Source organism: Mya arenaria, chromosome 3 (genome assembly GCF_026914265.1).
Source record: "Mya arenaria isolate MELC-2E11 chromosome 3, ASM2691426v1".
NCBI classification, from domain to species: Eukaryota; Metazoa; Mollusca; class Bivalvia; order Myida; family Myidae; genus Mya; species Mya arenaria.
In genome coordinates, this window is record NC_069124.1 from 62,168,292 (window position 1) to 62,190,560 (window position 22,269).

General features: G+C 34.9%; 1 protein-coding gene across 1 annotated transcript; it reads left to right on the forward strand.

The window, feature by feature from the left end:
* Nucleotides 1–10,453: 10,453 nt before the first annotated feature.
* LOC128229239 (5-hydroxytryptamine receptor 2B-like) lies at nt 10,454–20,246 on the forward strand. The gene is made up of 2 exons (XM_052941006.1): nt 10,454–10,512; nt 18,747–20,246. The coding sequence occupies exon 2, from the start codon at nt 18,766–18,768 to the stop codon at nt 20,035–20,037; it is 1,272 nt and encodes a 423-aa protein (XP_052796966.1). The 5' UTR covers nt 10,454–10,512; nt 18,747–18,765; the 3' UTR covers nt 20,038–20,246.
* The last annotated feature ends 2,023 nt before the right edge of the window (nt 20,247–22,269 follow it).

Sequence of the window (22,269 nt, forward strand, 5' to 3'; positions counted from 1 at the left end):
GATATTGCTTCCATTTACCGCCCCATTGATGTTCATACAAAGGAATAGGCTGACCTGGAGTGTATACAACTCATCAAAATGCAATAATACCTAAACCCGTTTTTCTTTCTTTTCTTGGTAAATGTATTTTTATATTATAAACAAAGGTTATTGCTTGCGACAGATAAAGTTCAATGAATGCAATCAAGACAAGAAAATATGTTTCTTTGTGTCATAACAATGCTAAAAGATGATGAAAGAGGCGCTTACGTGCATCTTCAATTCGTAATAAATGCTCTACCCTCCAATGCCGTTACAATACAATGTATGTTTAGCCATGTTTGTGTTATAACAGATTAATTTAAGAAATGAGAATAAAAGTAAAGTTTTAGAAAATATATAAGAAAATCAAGCAGTACTGGGACCTTTAAGTCATATGGATACTAAATGGTTGAAAATTAAGCGGTATTCCGGATACCAGTTATAAAAAAGCGCTATTCCGGATTCCAGTTATAAAAAAGCAGTATTCCGGATTCCAGTTATAAAAAAGCAGTATTCCGGATTCCAGTTATAAAAAAGCAGTATTCCGGATTCCAGTTATAAAAAAGCGCTATTCCGGATTCCAGCTATAAAAAAGCAGTATTCCGGATTCCAGTTATAAAAAAGCGGTATTCCGGATACCAGTTATAAATAGCGCTATTCTAGATTCCGGTTATTAAAAAGCGGTATTCCGATTTTTTCCATAACAATGATCAAACATTAAGCGGACAACTTAGTATTCTGCATGAGCGCGAAAGATATCTTCAGTCCGGATATTACTGGCCTTATAATGACATATTGTGTTGCGCTGTCTTGTCATAAACACAAAATAAAAGTTCAGGAAATCATTCCAGTCAATGGATTGAATTATCGCTTGTTTTTCAGTGTCTTCTTTTCGGTTTCAATGTTTTAGATCTTTGAAATGTTAATTGGATTCATGGATTACACAAAAGTGTTACTCCAAAGAATATTGAGTTACTTGTCAATTTATATAAACGAACACATTGGAGAAGTCATATATATGATTTATTTCTCTAATTATCTTGAAAAATGTGATAGTCTTGACAACACTCCTCGTTATTTTGCAAATTTTTATTTTTTGCGATGCTAAAATGCCAATGGCATTTTAATGAGTGCGTTTATAATATGCTATGAAAAGTTCGTAATGTGGTAAAATTAGACTCTAATTACCTGTATCATGTGAAACACAACCCTCAAATTATAACAGGTTAATGAAAAGTACTCGAACAGGTAATTAAACGCAAATTATATTATCGTTAAGCTGCCAATGTTGATGAAATGTGTTTTTAAGTTTTAAATCCAGATGTATAGTTAATGGGGGCGAAATGCGTATTTTTGGTTTTAAATACAGTGAAAGGTTAGTCAAGAGTATATCATGCAGTGCATGGAAAACAAAACTTCCTTTTTTATGATTACCCAAAAAGAGTATTGGACTTTTCTATACCCAATATTAGTAACTCTTTAACTTTACGATACAAGATGGATTTGCAAACCGAAACTGGTATGCATGCTTCAATATTTTTACTGTCTTTGTGTCTACACTGGTATGTTTGTTATACTACTTGTCCGGTCTTGTTGTTAACACTGATAGGTTTTTTACGCTACTCGTCCTATCTTGGTGTATAAACCGGCAGGTTTGTTCCGCTACTCGTCCTATCATGATGTCTACACTGGTAGGTTCGTGTCGTAACTCGTCCTATCTTAGTGTCTGCATTGATGGGCTTGTTTCGCTACTCTTCTTGTCTTGTTGTGGTTGTCAACACTAGTAGGTTTGTTTCGCTACTCGTCCTGGCTGGATGTCTGCTCTGGTTGGTATGTTTCGCTACTCGACATGTGTTAGTGTCAAGGCTGGTAGGATTGGTTCGGTACTTGTCCTGTCCTGGTGTCTATACTGGTATGTTTGTTTCGTTACTTGTCCTGACTTGGTGTGAGCACTAGTATGTGTGTTACGCTACTCGTCCTGACTTAGTGTGAACACTAGTATGTTTGTTACGCTACTCGCCCTGACTTGGTGTGAACACTAGTATGTTTGTTACGTTACTCGTCCTGACTTGGTGTGAACACTAGTATGTTTGTTACGTTACTCGTCCTGACTTGGTGTGAACACTAGTATGTTTGTTACGCTACTCGTCCTGACTTGGTGTGAACATTAGTATGTTTGTTACGCTACTCGTCCTGACTTGGTGTGAACACTAGTATGTTTGTTACGCTACTCGTCCTGACTTGGTGTGAACACTAGTATGTTTGTTACGTTACTCGTCCTGACTTGGTGTGAACACTAGTATGTTTGTTACGCTACTCGTCCTGACTTGATGTGAACACTAGTATGTTTGTTACGCTACTCGTCCTGACTTGGTGTGAACACTAGTATGTTTGTTACGTTACTCGTCCTGACTTGGCGTGAACACTAGTATGTTTGTTACGCTACTCGTCCTGACTTGGCGTGAACACTAGTATGTGTGTTACGTTACTCGTCCTGACTTAGTGTGAACACTAGTATGTTTGTTACGCTACTCGTCCTGACTTGGCGTGAACACTAGTATGTGTGTTACGTTACTCGTCCTGACTTAGTGTGAACACTAGTATGTTTGTTACGCTACTCGTCCTGACTTGGCGTGAACACTAGTATGTTTGTTACGCTACTCGTCCTGACTTGGTGTGAACACTAGTATGTTTGTTACGCTACTCGTCCTGATTGATGTCAATTTGGTTTGAATGGTGTTTCATCCCTTGTCATTGTAGTTATCACGTCCAGGTTATTGACTTTAGCTGTGTACTGTACATCTAATGTTTTAGATGTAAAATAAGTAAACAATTCCCGTTGCGTATCACTTTTCCTAGCACCAATATTTATGTATTGCTCAGACTCATTTTACCGAAAATGGGATCGCCGAACAGTTTCACATTTAATAATTAAGCAGACCTCTGACAACCAAAACTCTTAAGTAGATTACAAAATCGCGTAGGATTTCGCACTTACCACTAAGAACTAAAGAATGTTACTGGCTGACCTAATGGCGGAGGCATAAAGCTGAATACTAATTATAAATGTCATGTAAACTTGCATATTGATTCTGAACATTTGTGAAATTTTGACAGGTTCAGTGCATTTCTCAAAAGAGGGCAGGATTTAAGATTTGTTTTTGCGTTTTAATTCCAATTTCGTTTGGAATGTTACAGGAAAATAGCAAAAATATTGAACATCAACATTATTATTTATTCTGTAATGGCACGTCCCCAGCCGCCGCGGTTATCACTGGAAACGTGTTTTCTTCAGACAAATTGATTCCCAACTAAAGGAACTTAATGACCTCCCTAGAGTTATTTGTACGGAAAATAACTTTTTTTTCTGCTCATTTATTTCAATAGATATTAGATACTCCCAAAACGGATTTCCCGTGGTTAATTTGCTTTGTTTTGTATGTGGTCGAAATTGGTATAATTATGATTACGGTTCACAAGTGCAAGCTGTTAATATTAATCATAATGTTGCCCCTTTTTTATAAAAAAAATCAAGTAAGGGATTTTCTACCTTAATATTGGGTATTTTTTACAATGAATGTAAACAAAGTGAATAAAGAATAACATTCATAAAAGCTATTTAGGAAATCCAATATCACCACCACGGGGATTAGCTTCGGGAGCGCCATTGTGTCGCAACAGCCAAACAGTGAACACGGTTTTGTTTTATAACAGCACAACTAGCTTCGGAGCGCCATTTGACTGCAACAGCCAAACAGTGAACACGGAAATTATTGCGTGTGAGCTGTGACATGGAGTAATACTTAACTTCAAAAGTAAATTAAATTTGTATAAATCTTGGTAAGTATATTGTTTACTGTAATAAATCGCATTATCAAACCGACATTCAACAAGATGTATCTATGGAACAGTCAAATGCAATGAAATATCTGTCAAAATGATTCCGGTCATAAAATTGTTTAATGTTTCAAGGTTTTCCAATGTTTCCTAGCGATATAATTATGTAAAGACTTAAGGCAATTTTTCATAAATACCTGTTGTTGCGTTACATCTGTGTTGTACCTGGTGCTGCTATTATGTGCATTCATAATCAACAGCAAGTGGTAAAATGTATACTATTAAAGGTACATATGTTTACCTTGATATATAATTAATATAGGGAAAATGATTCATAATTCACATTTGCTATACTGTATGTCAGTTCATTATAAATAATATATTATTGACAAAGTATCAAATCCAAAATGTGGATGATTTTGAATATCAATACCCAATGAATCAATTAACAAACGAATGAACGAACGAATTAATACAAAAGTTTTTACCTTATAGAGGGTTTCTCTTTCTATGGTAATACTATTTTTTAAGTTGTTGTTTTTGTATTGATTATTGTTAGGTAAATAGTTATCTTTAATACAAATGAACATTATTTGTTTTCCTCAATACTATTGCTTATTTAGAAACATGTTGATGTTTTTAGGTATTCTGGTGAAGGTAATAATCATGTTATATTTAATAAATTATCTTGCCTCGAGCAATTTAGGGGAAAGTGACCAGTCTCTTATAAAGTTTTATTAAACCTACACAAAGTTGGAAAAAGGAATAAGATAAAATAATTTTTCTTTATATTCATTTATTGTCTAAATTTAGCTTAACAAATTGGCATTTTATCGTTTAGATCACTTTTAACTCACTATCTTTTTTCCGAACTGTTGCGTAAAATTAGCAGAGCAACGTTTTAAAGATTATTTAAAAGTTTTGAAAATCCAGATATCAAAATCTTGTTTTACATTCAGAAATGTGAAATAGCAATAACAACATTCACACCTACTCTTTATTTGGACTGAGATATGGACAAGCATACCTGCACCGTGTTCGTGCAATAAACGAGGTGTCAACCCCTTCCCCCTTGGGTACAACTGTTTTAGGACCATTTTAGGATATATTCTGGATTTCGAGGTTGGATACGCCGAATTCAACTAAAATGAAAACAAAAACTGGATTCGAATTCCATAAGAAAACAAGCAACATAAATAACTGTTATATTATTACTTCGAATAACAAAACAAAATCGTCAATAAGGCATAATACAGGTATAATATTTCGCGGGAGAGAGCCCTCGAACCACCGTACTACCTTTAAAACCTTTGTATAATGTTTGGCTTATGGGAAGGATAACGTTCCTAGTTCTACGGCCGTTGGACACTCAACGTCAGTTCTAGACACCGCCGCTAGTAACGTATTGTACTAATTATTAAAGTAAAATCTGATACAAATGGAATAACGAATATAACTCAAAATAATATTTATTGTTAACAAGTTATAATTGTGTAAATTGACAGCGTGAACGCATCTTAAATATGCGTATAAATATATGCGGCCAGTAACTGATATTGCTTCCATTTCCCGGCACTTCGTTAAGCTATAGTTGTATGTACCTTTGTTGGGTATGACGGTCCGAGAAACGACTAGGCTGAGTCTGAACTGCATATAAGCAATCCAAATATTTCAGTCACTTTCCGGTTATCTCGCTCGCTCGCCATTTCCTTACTGAATAAATAATATTTATATCATTGCTTGTAAAAGGTTTTATTTTGACGGGTGTTTATTCTTAATCTGCATATGGATAGCAAATATCATCCTCTTGGTTTCCTTCAGGGAGCCGCTCCTACCTTGCTTTACGTTGTGTGTCCTTTTAACTTCGGGGGTTCAGTATGTTCTCGAGCGGCGACTGTGGGAGACTTTGGTTTGCTAATACTAAATATTCTTTCCTTTATACTGAGATAGATGTCCTTTATTTAATTACACAATGCAATGTGGTGGTTTGCCTGTATGATAAGGGTTTATATAACTAAAGCAAATGCAAAAAAAACCTTAGAAGTGAACATGACATCATCTAATTTTTTAACCAAATAAGATCATTAGAAATAATAATAATTGATGATCTTACAGTGAACTTTTACAACAGGGATGATGTACCAAGGTCAATTTAATTTATTTGAGACTGTCGGAGAACATTTAAAACCGTGCATTACTTTGACTGTTTTGTGAAGCAATATCAGCATGGATATCCCCTAGAGCATTAATATTTCATTTTAAGTAAGCATATTGCTAAGTACATTTAAACTAATTATTGAGGGCATGTGAACATGCAATTTTTGAACAATTTTATCTCTATTTCACATATTATTTTGAAACGTTGTTCCACAGCAAAAGTAAGTATCCCTATTAAAGTCCTGATGACATATTCTAATGTTTCGAATACTATCTTCAAAACAATTACTGAGTGTGAGAATGTATATGCTCAGTAATAAAGCGCTATCTAATTGATATGAAAGCAATTCTTATTCCGCAATAATTCCATAATATTTATCGTTGATTATTTGTGTATTTGTTAATGTCATGGGATTCTTGTGAAATCGAGGAATGGCCACTGATTCCTTCGTCATAGTTATAATAGTATTTTTCCGTGGCCGGTATAATAATTGTCATGTTCGTATGCATTCGTCTAATTCGTTCTCCTGGCGGTATTCGTTTGATTGACGATGCTTGTACCATTGTAATCTGGACGTCCACCGTCGACGCTTTGTGAAACTAAGCCAAGAGTCATAGTCTTGGATATTACCTTGGTATGCAGGGATAACAAACTTTGCTCAAAGTTCGTATGATCTTCCCTAAAATACTATGCTTTAACATGCGCCCATGCACAGAAGAATCTGCATAAATGAAATTTACAAAACGAGCTGCGTGAACGCCATTGTATTTGCCTTTAAACGTACAGTTTGACCCTTCGTTCAGATAACTATTTTAGTGTTTTGTCTGTTGGACGGAACGATGTTAAACTCTGCAATCGGGTAAGTTGATATGTTTCAGACATTGGGCTGTAATCACTGGTATTTGTTTACCACCATCGATATCATTTGTTTGCTGAGCGCTTCCCAGTTCGACCGCCTGTTTTCGTATCAGCGCGAGTTCCCTTTATCAAAGTACAATTTTATTTCTGTACCGTGTTCGTATCCACGCCAATTCCCATTTAGACTCTTTCTCAGATTCAGAGATACAATATGACAGACATAAAGGTGCGAACATACGTGTGAAATTTATTTGTCTCGTGGCCACAATTCACCTTCTCGTTCATACGACTTCGTATGTGATGACCACACTAACTATCTCTTTCCCATAAGTTAGTATGTCCTGTCTACGACTTATCATCTCGTTTCCATGACTTAATTATTACCTCTTGGCCAGAGTTTAGTTATGCCGTGCCACGTTTTACTGATTAGTTCAAACACTAAATATTTCGCATGCTCGACTAAGAGATAGGAACAAGTCAGCTAGTCCACCCGTTAAGGGTAAACAAGTCGTATTTCATGATTTTAATCAATGTCAGGTGTCGATGTTCCTGTCGTTATTTAAGTTATGTTCAAAAGACAAATGGGTATTTCGGCTTGTTTTAATTAAGACAACTAAAAACTTATGCACGAAAAGAAATATGAAACGCGATAAAAAGGTTTAAGTTGTTAACTCAAATTACGAAATAACGGTTTATGGGCGTGTACATTACATTGCATGTCGCAACACGCGTTCTACAAATTTATCAGCAACAGTATAAACTTTTGAAAATTTGATTTATTCTCATTGGTCCAAATATAAGAGCATACACTAACATAGAAGTTTGATAGTTTGAAATTCATGGCATATTTTGTTGTTGCGTCTGAACGGCTCTCTGTATTTCAAATGATACGTTTTATAACTTCAATATCTTAGGAAGAAACATTTATGCAGAAAGCGATGTCGGAAAATTGCACACACCATAATAACTTTCAGTGATAAAACAAATTTGTTATATCGCAGACAAACATTAGTGTTCTTCCCAAGTAGTGTCATAAAATGCAGTTGTTGCGTTTACAAACATATTTTAAACTATCATAACTGATTTGATATAGCTTCTGTTTGTAAACTGCACATAAATAAATACTGGCTCCTGCTTATGATGTGCACTTGGGCATCTGATCGATTAATGTACTGTATGTTTACAATCAATTTTATCGTTTTTAACTCGTGATGAACTTCGGTTACGATATCTTCTACAATATCTGCTCGTTTAATGTATGCTAAGAAAGACCGTTTTCATAGGTCTTATTTTGGCCCCAAGTTACGATATCTGCTTTAATATCTGCTCGTCGATACCTTGGTGTAGAACATTATATTCGTTCGAAAACATACACAAGTCCATACTTATACTGGCATATAATTATATTTAAAACTTTTTAACACGATTTTCCAAAGTATTTGAAATGTACAATGATGGTACCGTCTGTTTGTACCGTCACCCTACCCATCGACACTGTCTTGTAGAGATTTTGTTTTCTGACCATTATTAATTTGTTGGTAAATTGAGTATTCAATATTTTCGTTCTATCAAAGCACATGACTTTCGATACCTTGCCTCATCCAAGGCCATTTTTATATTAATTAAACATAACTGTAAAAACATACGGAACATCTCCATAACAATATAGCAATTTCACTATATAGTTATTTGTTCAAATTAAAACAAAATTCATTTTATAAACCAAATTCATTTTAGACGACATAGCTATTAAGCGGTGGTTTCAAAGCGTGTTTTTGCTATTATGTGACGTGTATTCCGTTGGATGAACTGAATATACGTGTACCCGAGTACCCATGGGTAACTGAGAAACAATCAAGCTCTATTGGTTAACACGCATAACTGCTTGAAATAGCATTTTAGTTAAAGGTACATTTTAATGCCGCTCCTAGATCAAAGACCGATTTAATAAATCTTATCACAGGTAAACCGCATTTTGAAGCAAAATGTCTGCATGATTTAAATAACGCTGTAGTTGTGTCAGTTTATCTTGGATATTTTACAACAGAGCTTAAAAGATATATTTGTAAAATATCAAGAACATTGCTGTAATAACTTCCCCGGAGGCCAAAGTCAGTGTACTAAATCTTTCCATTCGAATATGCTCTTCAAAGATAAGAATAAATTAATTAGTGATACAATTAGCTGTAATAAAAACATGTTCCGAATTGTGTTATACTTATTGATAAGCAATAACTTAACATGCATCCGCATTCACCCGCAAACCTAATATTCAGTTTCTAAATCCCTCACAGTTGGAGTATAAGCTCGGAGGGAAGGTTTCAAATATGTGGAATTCTTTAACTCTTTTTGCTGTGTTATTGCCGAATGAAAGGAATTAACTCCAATTGTCTTCGTGTTTAGATTAGATTGTTAAAACGGAAAAGAGCAGACCATAGAAACGGAATAAAGATATATGGGCATGGTCAACTTAGGTGAGGGAGAACAAAATCGTAATTATATTTCAATATTTAAACTTAATCGTCTTAAACAAATATAATTTTATATAGTGAGGTTTAGCCTATATATTCAAGTTTTACCTCAGCGTTGTATCTTTATATAATGAGGTTATACCTTTATATAATGATATATAATATTATATTATAATATGTTATGATTTTTAGCTTCATATAGTTACATTTTGCCTTATTGACATTATACATAGTATGTATTAAGTGCATGTACGCACATTAATCCAATAATCTCACCAAAAACATTGTGTACTCATAAATTATTGGTGATAAAGAAATAAGCGTTTTTAAGTTCAATGCATTTTCACTCGCAATATTCAACTGTATATCAAATACAGCTACACTTGTAGTACAATGTTATTATGAATAATAATAATAATAAATGATACATAACACTTATCCGCGGTTTTTTTCTCACAAACGACTTTTGCGTAAATAAGTGTCTTAATACGCTCAATACGCTGCTTGAAAACCATTTATTTTGTAGATGCATACAAATAACATTTAACCATAACGTATACATTTGCTATTTCCTAAAACGGTCCTTTTACGTAAATTGAACATTCATGAAACACAAGAATTGCATTATAAACTATGCACTGTGATTACTGAGAATGAACAGATATAAGTACACCGCTAAGAATTGGCATAGGTAACAGTGTTGGAGTTTTCCGCCTCCCACACGAGAGGTTGTGGGCTCGATCACCACCAGAGGTACATGAGACTCATGGCCTTTATGATAAACACAGGTACTGATTGATACCCTGGGTACGGACTCAAGCGTGATTCCTTTAGTTGTCCCTTCATCATAATTGAGCATAAGAAACATAGTATTAACTTAATAAAGTCTTAAAGAATCCATTGAAAACACTGAGTGTGATTTTTTATGAACGTAACGGCTGAAATAAAGCAAACGATTTAACGTCAAACTACAATAGTAAACTATGTAACGTATAATACATATTATTAAAAGCTACGGGTATTCCAATATCACCACACCGCTGAAGGGATCTGCTTTATAACAGCATAACTAGCTCCGATAGCGCTATCCGATAAAAACAACCAAACAGTGAACACGGACATTATTGCATATCAGATTTTACATGGAGTAATAGGTAGCTTTCAAAGGTATTTTGTTTTGTTCTTAATTCATTATTGCGTTGAATGATACTTAAATTATTTCAAATATTTCTATTTAATAATTATTTGTTTTTTTCTTCTACTATAAAACTTACATTTCATATTGCTTTCAGTCGTACAATATTAGATTTGTTTTGCAGTACATTCGATAAAGCATTTAAGGCAACATCTCTTGTACTAATTTTTATTTCTATAAATGATAGAAAGGTGCATCCTTTTTATTGCCTTGATGTTAAAATATTCTTTGATATTGCCATTTTTCTAACCAGGGAATTAATTTTACGAAAAAAAACACTAATCTTTGTGCCTAAGATTATTTTTCGCAGCACCTCACGGTATGTACATAATTTATTTTCATTATCAAAGTATTGCGCTTTTTGATTGAAGTGACTGGTGCTTGAGCTTTTTGATTGAACTGACTGGTGCTATTTTAGCACCATCCTAGGATTCTATTCGGCAGTAAGATGGCAGCGAGTTTGAATTTGATTTTGCTAAGGCAATATAAATGAAGAATCTGTACTGTTCTTTATAAATAAAATTGTATCTTAGATTTGATTCACCTCATTTTTTAAAACTTTTATGAAAGATATTACAAGTTACACAAACTATCCGTCTGTGGATACCTGCAAACACCATACTTATTTTTAATGTATTGCTTTTGCTGTCTTATTAACGTATATTTACATTTCTTGATATTCCAGATATTTTAGTTCCCTCCAGGGTGTTTTCCTCTTATAATTATTCATATGTCTTGGCAATGTTTGTATGGCTTCAAATGTCTTGTCTAGTGTCTGGTAGGCTTTGAGCATTGTGCCTCTAAACATTCCAATCGTTACATTGTTGGCTACTGGCCTTCAATTGTATTAATAAAATTGCAGGAGTGGTTCAACACTGACACAATTTATTATAAAACTGTATTTACTGACTTTGTTCTCCATTAAAGTTTCCTGTTTTAACCAAGTTCTTTCCCTACCAAACATATATATCATTATGTAAAGATTTTCCTAAAGCGATACATTGTGCCTGAAAAAAGGAGAAACTGGTTTATACTTCAAGCAGTTAATCCATTTTGATACTATGAGTTAATCAAGAAATCTTCTTAGACAAATAACGGTTGCTTGTTTGTTTTGGCTGAAGAGTGGTCACTGTGTACATGAAATCGATGGTACTATTATTGTATTTCATTAATACCTCGACTTCCATTCCTTAAATGAAAAGTATTTCGACAATTTAAATAAACATGTCGAAAGGTGTTGATTTATGATTTGTTAACAGTATTACTAGCATAAGCGTTTAAATTTTGCTTTAAATGTGATAAATCTATTAAGTGACTAAATTTTTCCAGCGCTAGTAAGACGTCATACAATAAACTGTTTCCGGTTACGGTCGGGTCGATCTATTTAGAAAATGGCAGTAGGAAGAAAATTACGATTTTTTTTAACAATTTTGGATAGAAATAATAAACTATTGGTGTAATTATAAGACTTGATTGCTTGATTGATGTCACTATCGGGGATATTAACGCAGTTGGGCTGGATAAAAAAACACGCGCAGTCCTTCGGACCCCTTATACTCCAACCAGACAAACTGCGTTCATACCATAATGACACCAATTTCATAATTCATGCCCTAAAATCTTTAGATTTCAGTATGTTTACCATAACGACAATAGTTTAGACTTCATGTCGGGTTTCAACATTAGCTTTACATGATATATTCTATACATTTACATTTCATAAACGAGCAAAATGACTCGATCTAAACAATCTATATGTATAAAGACAAAACATACTTTGACAACTGAACGTCAGGACGCCTGTAACAGCTGAAATAAAGATGAACGAATGTAGTATTAAGTTTATATATTTACAATATTAAGGGCTAAAGGCAATATGCAGATTTGCCAATAAATGTTGGTTGTTATGTAAATTGTTTATCCATTTTTTATGTAAGTAAAAGGTAAAGATACGTTTTTAGTCCCAGTATATCAGTATTACAAGGAAATCAACGGAGGCAAACCGACCAGCAAAACACTTATTGTGATGTGAATTACGAACAATTACTGTGCCTGACTTATGACCATTTCACCCTTTGATTTCCAAAACTAAAACCCTGATGTGAAGAGAGTTGTTTTAGTTTAAAAAACATACACTGTTACCATCTGTCAACATATTTGGTAACTAAACAAAACATAAATAACCTAAACACAGAGAAAAACATAAACTCCCAAACTTTCATGTATGCTTTGTGCTTTGAGTTTCAAATGATTTTGACTTTTGGTGACCTTAGTGGGCAATTTGCTCGAAAACTGTACATACGTAGATTATAAATAACAAACACTTAAGTCGATGTATGTTTTCAATTCATGGTAAAAATAAATGCACTCATACTTGTCATAAAATTGCGATCATGTTGGCTGTCTAGTTTACCATGTCAACCACAATGATGTCCACCTTTCACCTTTGCTTAAAGTGACTCTCAGACATACCCCATAATATGCAAAGAAATGCTCTCAACAAAAAGTATACTCCAAACATATACATCGAGGGGTTGTTTTATAAGAGGCAAAATAAATGCGTAGCCTTTTATGGATATAGTTTAGTATGCTTCATGAGTCCCAGTTGCGAGGCTTTTTGTGCGTTGAACTAGTATTTTCAATTCATTTCCTCCTACATTATTTGTGGCCTACCTAGTAGTAGGCTTGAACTTACCTCCCCACGGGCAGAGATAAAACAAGTACCCGTATGGAGCTCCTTTTTTTATTGCCATCACACAACTACCTCCCTTGTTGAAGACCGTCGTCTGTAGCATCAAGGAAGCCTTTTCTTCTGGCTATATTTAGAATCCTAATTAATCATTTCTCGCTTAAAATCGCACCATAAATCGCACCATAAAAATGTTTTCACGCCCCAAAGGAATAATGCTGTACCCTTCTCAGAACTATTTCAAGAACGATTTGACTATTTACATAATCTGAACCTCGTTTCCGCAAACTACCCTACGCTCGGGTTAGGATGAACCTATCTTACACTCTCGGCCATGGAAGATACTTATATTCTCAGGTGCATTAAGCCATTAGTAGATATATAGCTATTGTCATTCATGCCTTGGCAGACATGCTTTTTGATACAAGGATTGTATAAAAATCATATAGCTGTATCCAGAGCATGGGGACGGGTTACCGGGCAGACGGTCCAGGGTTCTCATTCACACACATAAGGCAGTATCTAGACTCACACGTTTGCTTTGGTATTCACACATTTTGAAGAAAAAAATAAGCATTTTTTAGATAGAAGGGTGGACAGGTACATTTTCTTAAATTTGCCTTTGAACATCACAATTTAATGATGCGTGTGGTAACACTTAGACCCATATACGTTCGTTCTGAATAAAGACCAGAACGACCACGGATGAAGAACACCACGAGCTAAATTTCGTTACAATATGGAGTTAGCGGGGTACATTTGTATCGAAATACAAACGAACGAACGAAAGGCAGCACAATTGCATATCTGTATGGTCCTACCCAAGTCCGGAGGGGTAGGGGAGGGCGGTATTGGAGCGAATATCTAAACTGTACACTCGAAACAAATAAATAGCCAAGAAGCTCAATTATAACATGGTCTCGTTTTACAGCACAGATGCCATTATAATTTTTAATGTAGTAATAAATTTACACCCACTAGCAATTTCCATCACGTCAATGTACAAGACAGCCTGCGCTGAAACAACTCTTTATTTTCGAGATGCGTTTTGCAAGAGTGATAACTGTTTTGTTACTATCATTATAAATGTGTTTATATTTTCACTGTTTTTGGTAAAAACACAAACAACTCATTGTATTTTGTACGAATGAGTACGGCATTTCTCACTATCATTATTAATACGTTTATAATTTTATTAATTTTGCTTAAAAACAACCAACCCTTGCGTTCTTCAAGAGTGATAGCTGCTTTTTCACTAACATTATAAACATGTTAAAATTGCTCTTGGTTCAAATCAAACGAACCCTTGCGTTTTTCAAGCTTGACTACATAAAACAACTCACTTATAGTTTTGTAAAATGTACTTTTTGTAAGACGAAATAAGGTGTCGCAAATCATTAGGAGTGTTAAAAAAAGGTCCTGACGGCTGGAACCCTTTAACAAATGTTTATCATTGTCTTTGAAGTCCACGAGTTTGAATAGCGTTAATAACACCATTCAACAATGGGCTTAAAGGATTAAGTAATCCTCATGTTTTTGTAGAATTTTTGTGAACGTAAGGTTGGTTTGTCAGTTTTCTATTTTTTCCTTAACGGTATCGACGTGGGTTCGCACCCTACTAAAACCAGAATATTTCTTTGATACTTTAATTGCATCTTTTCTGCAATTTCGGTATCAAAGAGTATAATAGTAATTATATCAGTATTACGTTAATAGATGCGTTAGATGGCCTGAATATCTACGTACTACCTCGTTGCAACGCGTACAGCTGCCTTCTAGATCCTGTATATGCACTCACTACTTTGGTGCAACGCTTATAGATGCCTTCTATAGCCAACTTATCCATGAACTATTCCGGGACAACGTTAATAGATGCGTTGAATAACCTTCAGATCCATGCTCTACTTTTGTGCAAAGCTGATATATGCGTTCAAAAGCATACAGATCCACGTACTTCTCTGGTGCAATGATAATAGAAGCGTTCGATTGCCTGACGTTCCACGCACTACTTTGGTGCAACGCTTATTTGTGCGTTCGATACCCAACAGATCCTCACATTATTTTGGTGCACCAGTAGTACGTGCGTTCAAAATCCTACAGAACCACGAAATACTTTGGCGCAACGTTAATAGATGCATTCGATAGCCTACAGATTCACGCACTACTTTCGTGCAACACTTATTGATGCGTTCGATAACCGTTCTTTTCGCTATATGCTTTGGGTGTAGATGCAGTATGGTTTTCACCAACAATTAATTGCGTACATATAATAAAAAAGGGGAATTCTGTCTTAACAAAAAGCAAATTCAGCACTAGGAAAATTATTTGCCTTCATTGATTTTAAATTAGAACGTTTAAGTTATTAATATAAAGTATGTGTGCGTCGACCGGCTTTTTGAATGATGTGAATGCTTCCAAATTCTATATCTTTTATTTGAGCCCATCTTAAGCTGTTAAATACACAGTAGTAAAAATAACGGCTTTAGCATTCAGAAATACCAAGGTTTTTCGCATTCCCACAATGCTAAAAGAGTAGTTTTGATCATTGAAAACATTGCATATTATAAGTCTAATTACCTTTCCAAGCCTATGTAGAACTTTTATTACATTGATACGAATAATACTAAGCCTCGAGAATCTTCTCATCAAAGGTCGTTGTTGGTAAGCATTAACAGGTGTCTCATTATCCGCGCAATGTCTGAACGGGCAGTACCGAAGATTCGCTGAATGCGAAAGATGTCTTGCGATGTATCCCTAAACGAAATAAATTGCGTATATTTCATAACGTCATACCTGACCCCTCGGCGTATCTAATAAGGGGTCAATGTCACTGTTATTAAAAAAAGAAAAATGATTCCGCTCAATGACTATAGTTAGGAGTGACGAATAGTGATGGCACTTGGTATGCAGCAAGGCCATGTAAAGACGTACATATGGATTGCATTAAGGGTATGTGGGTCAATGTCACTGTTTCTAAAACAAGAAAAAAGGCTTAAACACAATAGCTGTAGTTAAATATAACATGTAATGATGCAAAATGGTACGTGACAATCTCACGTGGATATGTACCTTGGAACTAAATTTTGGGTGTGCGGGGTCAAGTCAATGTTACTAAAAATGAATTATAAGGAGTGATTTATAGTGAAGAACCTTGGTATGTGACAAACTCACGAGTATACACATCTTTAAAGAGTGTGGGGTCAAGGAAGCTTTAACTTAATTTTGAAGTGGTTGCAACTTTAAATAATTAAGTAATAATTAACGCATAACGATAGAAATCATGTTAAGATGTACTTTGGATGTTTGTGTCTGTGCAATCAAGGTCGTTGTTACTAAAAATTGAACAAAAAGTCCGTTCAGTTAATTGTGGATTACCGTATAGTATCACCTCATGATGAATTTAATAATATCGCATTTCCGGTCGGGGAATTAAGGTTAAGGTCGCTGTAGCACAAATAAGAAAACTAGTTTTCTCTTAGTGACTCGTATTAGCATTAATATATAGTGCTAACACTCGATATGTCGCTAGCTCTATTGAAGACCTTGTGTTTTCATTTGGGGCTGGTGAGTTTAGGTCAAGGTCGCTGCAACTAAAATGTATAAATAGTGTCCGCTCAGTAACTTCATTTTTGGATTGATATATTTCACTGATACGTTGTGTTAAACAAATTTAATTGGTGATTTACCTTTGGATTGCGTGTGGGATTAGTCAGGGTAAGGTCAATAAAGTATGAACATAGTTTTCAATGAATAACTTAATTTAAAGTGAAGCACTGGACACATATATGTGGATTGCATTTTGGGGTAGTAAAGTCAAGTTAAGGTCATTGTTTCTGAATATTTTTTATCTCAATAACTTTAGTTTAGAAGTCATATATTAATAAAGTCAAGTTGAATAACTTAACTCTTGGTTACATAATAGTATGGACAAGGGAATTCTCGATGTTGTTGTGTGTTTTTCTAAACATATCCAATTCTTATCGCCCAATTACAATACCTGATTTCTCCGTATTGCGGCGTTTCCAGTAATTGTTTTATTATTCAAAATGCGGATGTCGACAGTGGCCGCAAAATAACAGTTTTATTGCAAACTAATCCATTTTATGTTTAAGTCTGTCTTTATGTCCCGATAAAAAGATTGCAGATTAAAATTGATCCATATGAGCTGCACGTAATAATGAGAAGAGGCATAAATGGCGAAATGTCATTATTTCATGACAAATTCTCAGAGGATTTTTTTTTCTATTTTATTTTGTACAAAACAAAAATAATACATCAGGCGAATAGAAATGTCATCGGTACTTTTAAACTCTGTTGTAACAATATGTTGATAGAATATGAACATTATAAAATTAGTCAAAGAATATATAGATACTGGAAAAAAGTAGAAATTCAGAAATATGATAATATACGAAACTCAATGAGGTGCTCATTAATTATTTAATATATGCCGCATCAATCATGTTTTGGTTTTGAGGAGAAATTCGACATTGTTACAAACAATGAAAAAGAAACATTTTTGATAAACAGTTTGATTTGCAATAAAAGTTTAATATACACATGGCATTTATCATTCGTGTTCACCTCTCATGTGTATATGATTTATTCACAGCAATCAGGGTGATCCTTATTGAATACATTAATATAAACTGATTCAGCTCAGTATTGAAATTTATGTCTGACACTTATTTACCTACTATACAAAGTGTGTAAATTCCTCTCTCTCTTTTTTAGATAGAATGACCATATTAGTAAAACCATTCATTCAAATATTGGTGATAATAAGAATACAAATTCTGCACCAGCAGACAACAATATGTTGACGTCATTTTGGTGACGCAGCTTCGCAAGAAACAATTTCAATATGTCCCGAATGTATATTGCTTTGTTCGTGGGAACGCCACTTTAAATATATAGCTGAAGTGGATGTAGTCGTTTTGCGCATTTAATGGTATTCAGTACTATTTATGTGTATACATCGATGAAGAGTAAACACACGCATGTTCTCCGATATTTTTTTTTTCAAAACTATTACTCTTAGAAATGTTGAAGCCATAAGTAATGAATGCGCAGGGAATATGAGTGTTTATGTGTTGCTCTGTTTTCAACAATGTATATGGACGACGTCTAAAAGTAAAATTACTGTAAATGAATTAAAGAAATGTGCCAACTTCTTGTTGGACATAATCTTGGAAATGTATGCGCATGGAATAGGAGTGTTTTTGGACACAATCAAGGAAATGTATAACTGATTAATTAATACGACAAACGAATATGATATCTCAGTATGATGTTTGAGTTTTGTACATTATAGAAAATGATGTTATTCAATGGTATATACAAAAAAACTTTTTCCAATACAAACTCACGAATATAAAAAAAATGAAATACTATAAATAATAACTCCCGATAAACAATCGCCTTAAATCTTATTTCAAAACATTTATCGTCTTCTGTAATTCTTTAATGATGTACATGTATATGAGTTTATTTTTGTTTGTGTATTTTTATTTTCAGGCGTTTCTCCAGAACGAGCATGACGTTTAATGCCCCCTATCTACCGATAACTATGTTGGGTAACGGATCGCATTACGTAACTTACCTTCTCAACGAGTCTTTCAGCAACACCGCCGGTTGGAATTCTTCCCAAAATGAAAACAACACAGACGACTATAACTCCAACACGCAAGACCATAACACGAACAATATTTACTACGATCAGAAAATACATGAATCCTTTTTGAGCAGTATCCATAGACATTCTGCCACTTTTATAGGTGTTCTTGCATGTTGGACATGCTTTATTAACATAGTTATAATATGTGCGTGCTTAGCAAGCCAAAGAACAAAGTCAGACGCCTTCTACATGCAAGTTATTAACTTTTCTGTAACTAACATACTTATTAGTGTATTCGTCTTGCCACTAACTGTCTACTATATTCTTCACGTCTGGGATCTAGGTCAGCCACTTTGTAGGATTTGGGTTATTGCAGATATTCTTTTGCCATTTGTTGCTTTCTTAATAGTGTTGATCATTAGTTGTGATAGACTCCTACATGCTTCCCACCCCACACTTTACTCGTGGTTGTTCCAGAAATCACTGACCAACGTCATTATTTGCACTCCATGGGTTATCGGTCTAATCATAGTCGTCCCTATATGGACATCTGGTACTGTTCCATTCAATGATATGACAAATCAGTGCGTCGTTATAGTGACAATCGAAGCTGCAATTTTGTGCCCAGTGTTGACATACTTCGTACCTCTTGCGATTCTAGGATTTTTAACATTCAGAATGTTGTTATTGAGATTACAGTATGCGTCGCTCCCGGCTAATGCATTCGAAACGGACAGAAACACAATAAACAATAACCACTTCGAATTAGAGGAAACAAACACGACGCCTTTGCACAGACCAGTAGACACAGAAACGCATAATTCCAACCAAGTGCAAAAGAGAATCGATCGACAGGATACCAACAACAGCAGTCACGCAAGAGGAGGGACAGCTGCAAAGCTCAAGTCCTCTAAAATCGTGGCGGTGTGCATGGTAAACCTAGTGAACACCGTGCTATGGTTTCCCTTCCAGAGCATTAGTCTGCTTTTGTCCGTATGCAATTTTCAGACTTGTATCCCATCTATGGAAATGAACCAGGTGTTGACCCTCATGGGCGCTGCCAGCGCCGGGGTCGTTCCACTCTTCTGGTTCTTTGATACTGGACTGAGGGAGAATATCGTCAAGCTATGTTCAAGAAAGCAAAATATGAATCATCAATCAAGCGTTTACAGCGACGAAACGTTTGTTTAATAAAACAATTATATTGTTGTTTCGGTTTTGTATAGTGTTCTTCTTTGTCAGATGTCAGAACTATTGTTTTAATATGATTTGTGTTCTTTTAAATTTCTGCAAACCGCCTTTCAATAAAAACCTGTTTTATAAGCACTGTATTAAATCAATATAGAGATATTAACAACTGTTGAAACAGTAAACGTTGCACCATGACTTAGTGTTATATGATAGAGGATATTTGTGGACAATAAAAATTAAATTCGCTGTTTACAATCATTACAACATAATACACATGTTACTTTAAATAGCAACATTTTACTATAGAAATTCTTTCCCGCAATAATGATTATCGTCTCCGCCCGTGAGATTATCACGGCAGGTTAGGGCGACTATGGCATAATTGCCTGACGAAGACAAAAACGTGCACACTGACGTCATTTTCACGAAAATAAAAATGGCCGCCGTATATTTGGTTGGCAAAGATTTAAACATTAGAAGCTTGAGAGGGATTAAAATGGAACTATCGGTGCAATAATAGTGAAATTAGTTTTACCAATAACGACACCTTCAGTGTTTCAGTAACGAGTACTACCCGAACCCGTACCGGATGATTACATTCGGTTAAGGTAATAAAGCATTGAGACAAGGAAATGTTTTGTTGAAACGTTTTGTTTTACTTTATTCGCTGAGAAATGTAAATTATTCCAGCGAAAAGACTAGGGTCATTAAAGCCGAGATTCTTATGAAACTGCTCCTAGGCTTGATCGACCCTAGCTGTGCTAACCTATTGAAATGAACACCAAAATCAGGCGATGTAAAACAGGAAATATTTGAAGAATTGAAAAATTGCAGGCTTATTCTAAAAACACTTACGAAAAGGTTTGCTTTTTTCATTTCCAGTCACTCTTTAATTTTGCAGCTAATGCCATTTAAACCATTTTTTTGTTGCATCTCAGTTTAAAGACTTTCAGACTACATGCTAATTATATGACATATCCTTCATTATTCCACAAAATCATGTTTTTAAATCCATTTAAAATCATTGACAAATGACAAAACATATGTATTATACAGGATAATACATGGTTGACCATGACTTTTGGTTGATAATTGCCCAACTGAAAATAATTACCCTAAGGCTACAGCCCTCGGGCAATTATTCCAACCCTCGGGCAATTATTCCTTCCACTAGGGCAATTATCAACCAAAAGCCATGGTCAACCATGTATTATTCTATAAATAACCGACCTCATGTACAGAATATATCACGAATGTATATAATTTGGGTTTGCGGAGTCATCGTTTTTTATCACGATATAAAACATTTTTTGTTTAACTTTCGTTTTCATCCCGTACGTTAATTTCACGCGAGGGATTTTTTTTCCAGATTCGGATTTCAAGAGGCGGTAGCACTGTATAATTTGCCAATGATTTAAACATCAGACGAACAGTGGTCATTGCCATAGCTGTAGTTGTAATGATACTTTTAGTTCAATAACAGCTGGTGCGAATTAATTTCAAACATATTTAAATACTTGATACAATGATATCTACAGGAATAAGCCCAGTAGCCAAACATATCCTAATGTTGTTAATACGATGGAGAATTGAGCCGTAGTATTCACGCATATAATGGTAAACTAAATGTATTCAGACACAAATCAGATTAAGAAATGCTCAACCATTGCATTACCTAGCGCCCATCAATCTTCAAAATACCGTGATGTGAATCACAAATTATAAAAGGTATGGCGCTAAGAATTATAAAATCTACGAGAAGTCCGAAAGGCACAGCACAAGGAAGCATCGGAAAGACACGCAATACTACCCGACATACCATGGGCACCTTGAAGTCTATATACAATGGCCACGCAAAAGACAAAGACAACAACCACCGCCAGCTGCTTACCATTCTTTGACAATTGACAGACAGGGTATTGCGTTCCGGGGTCACGATGACGTCTAGAATGACATCTACTAGCTCCTATTGCAAATAACTTTGTGTCACGAAAAAACGGTCCATTGGCGAATTGGACTGATTTCAGAACTGGACATCTTTATGAATGATTCATTTTTATCTTATTTACTTATTAAATGAATGAATTTCGGGACTGTTGTCAAAATCGGGGTTGGCTTGGTTAATGTGTGTGGAATCCGAAGACTACACGCGTACTTTAACCAGCCCAATTTCGTTCATAACCTGGATAACGACATCACTCCCGCAATACATTAATTCTATTTACACCAATA

Coding starts and splice junctions, on each gene's coding strand:
- LOC128229239 (XM_052941006.1), top strand. CDS start 18,766: ATGACGTTTAATGCCCCCTATCTACCGATAACTATGTTGGGTAACGGA.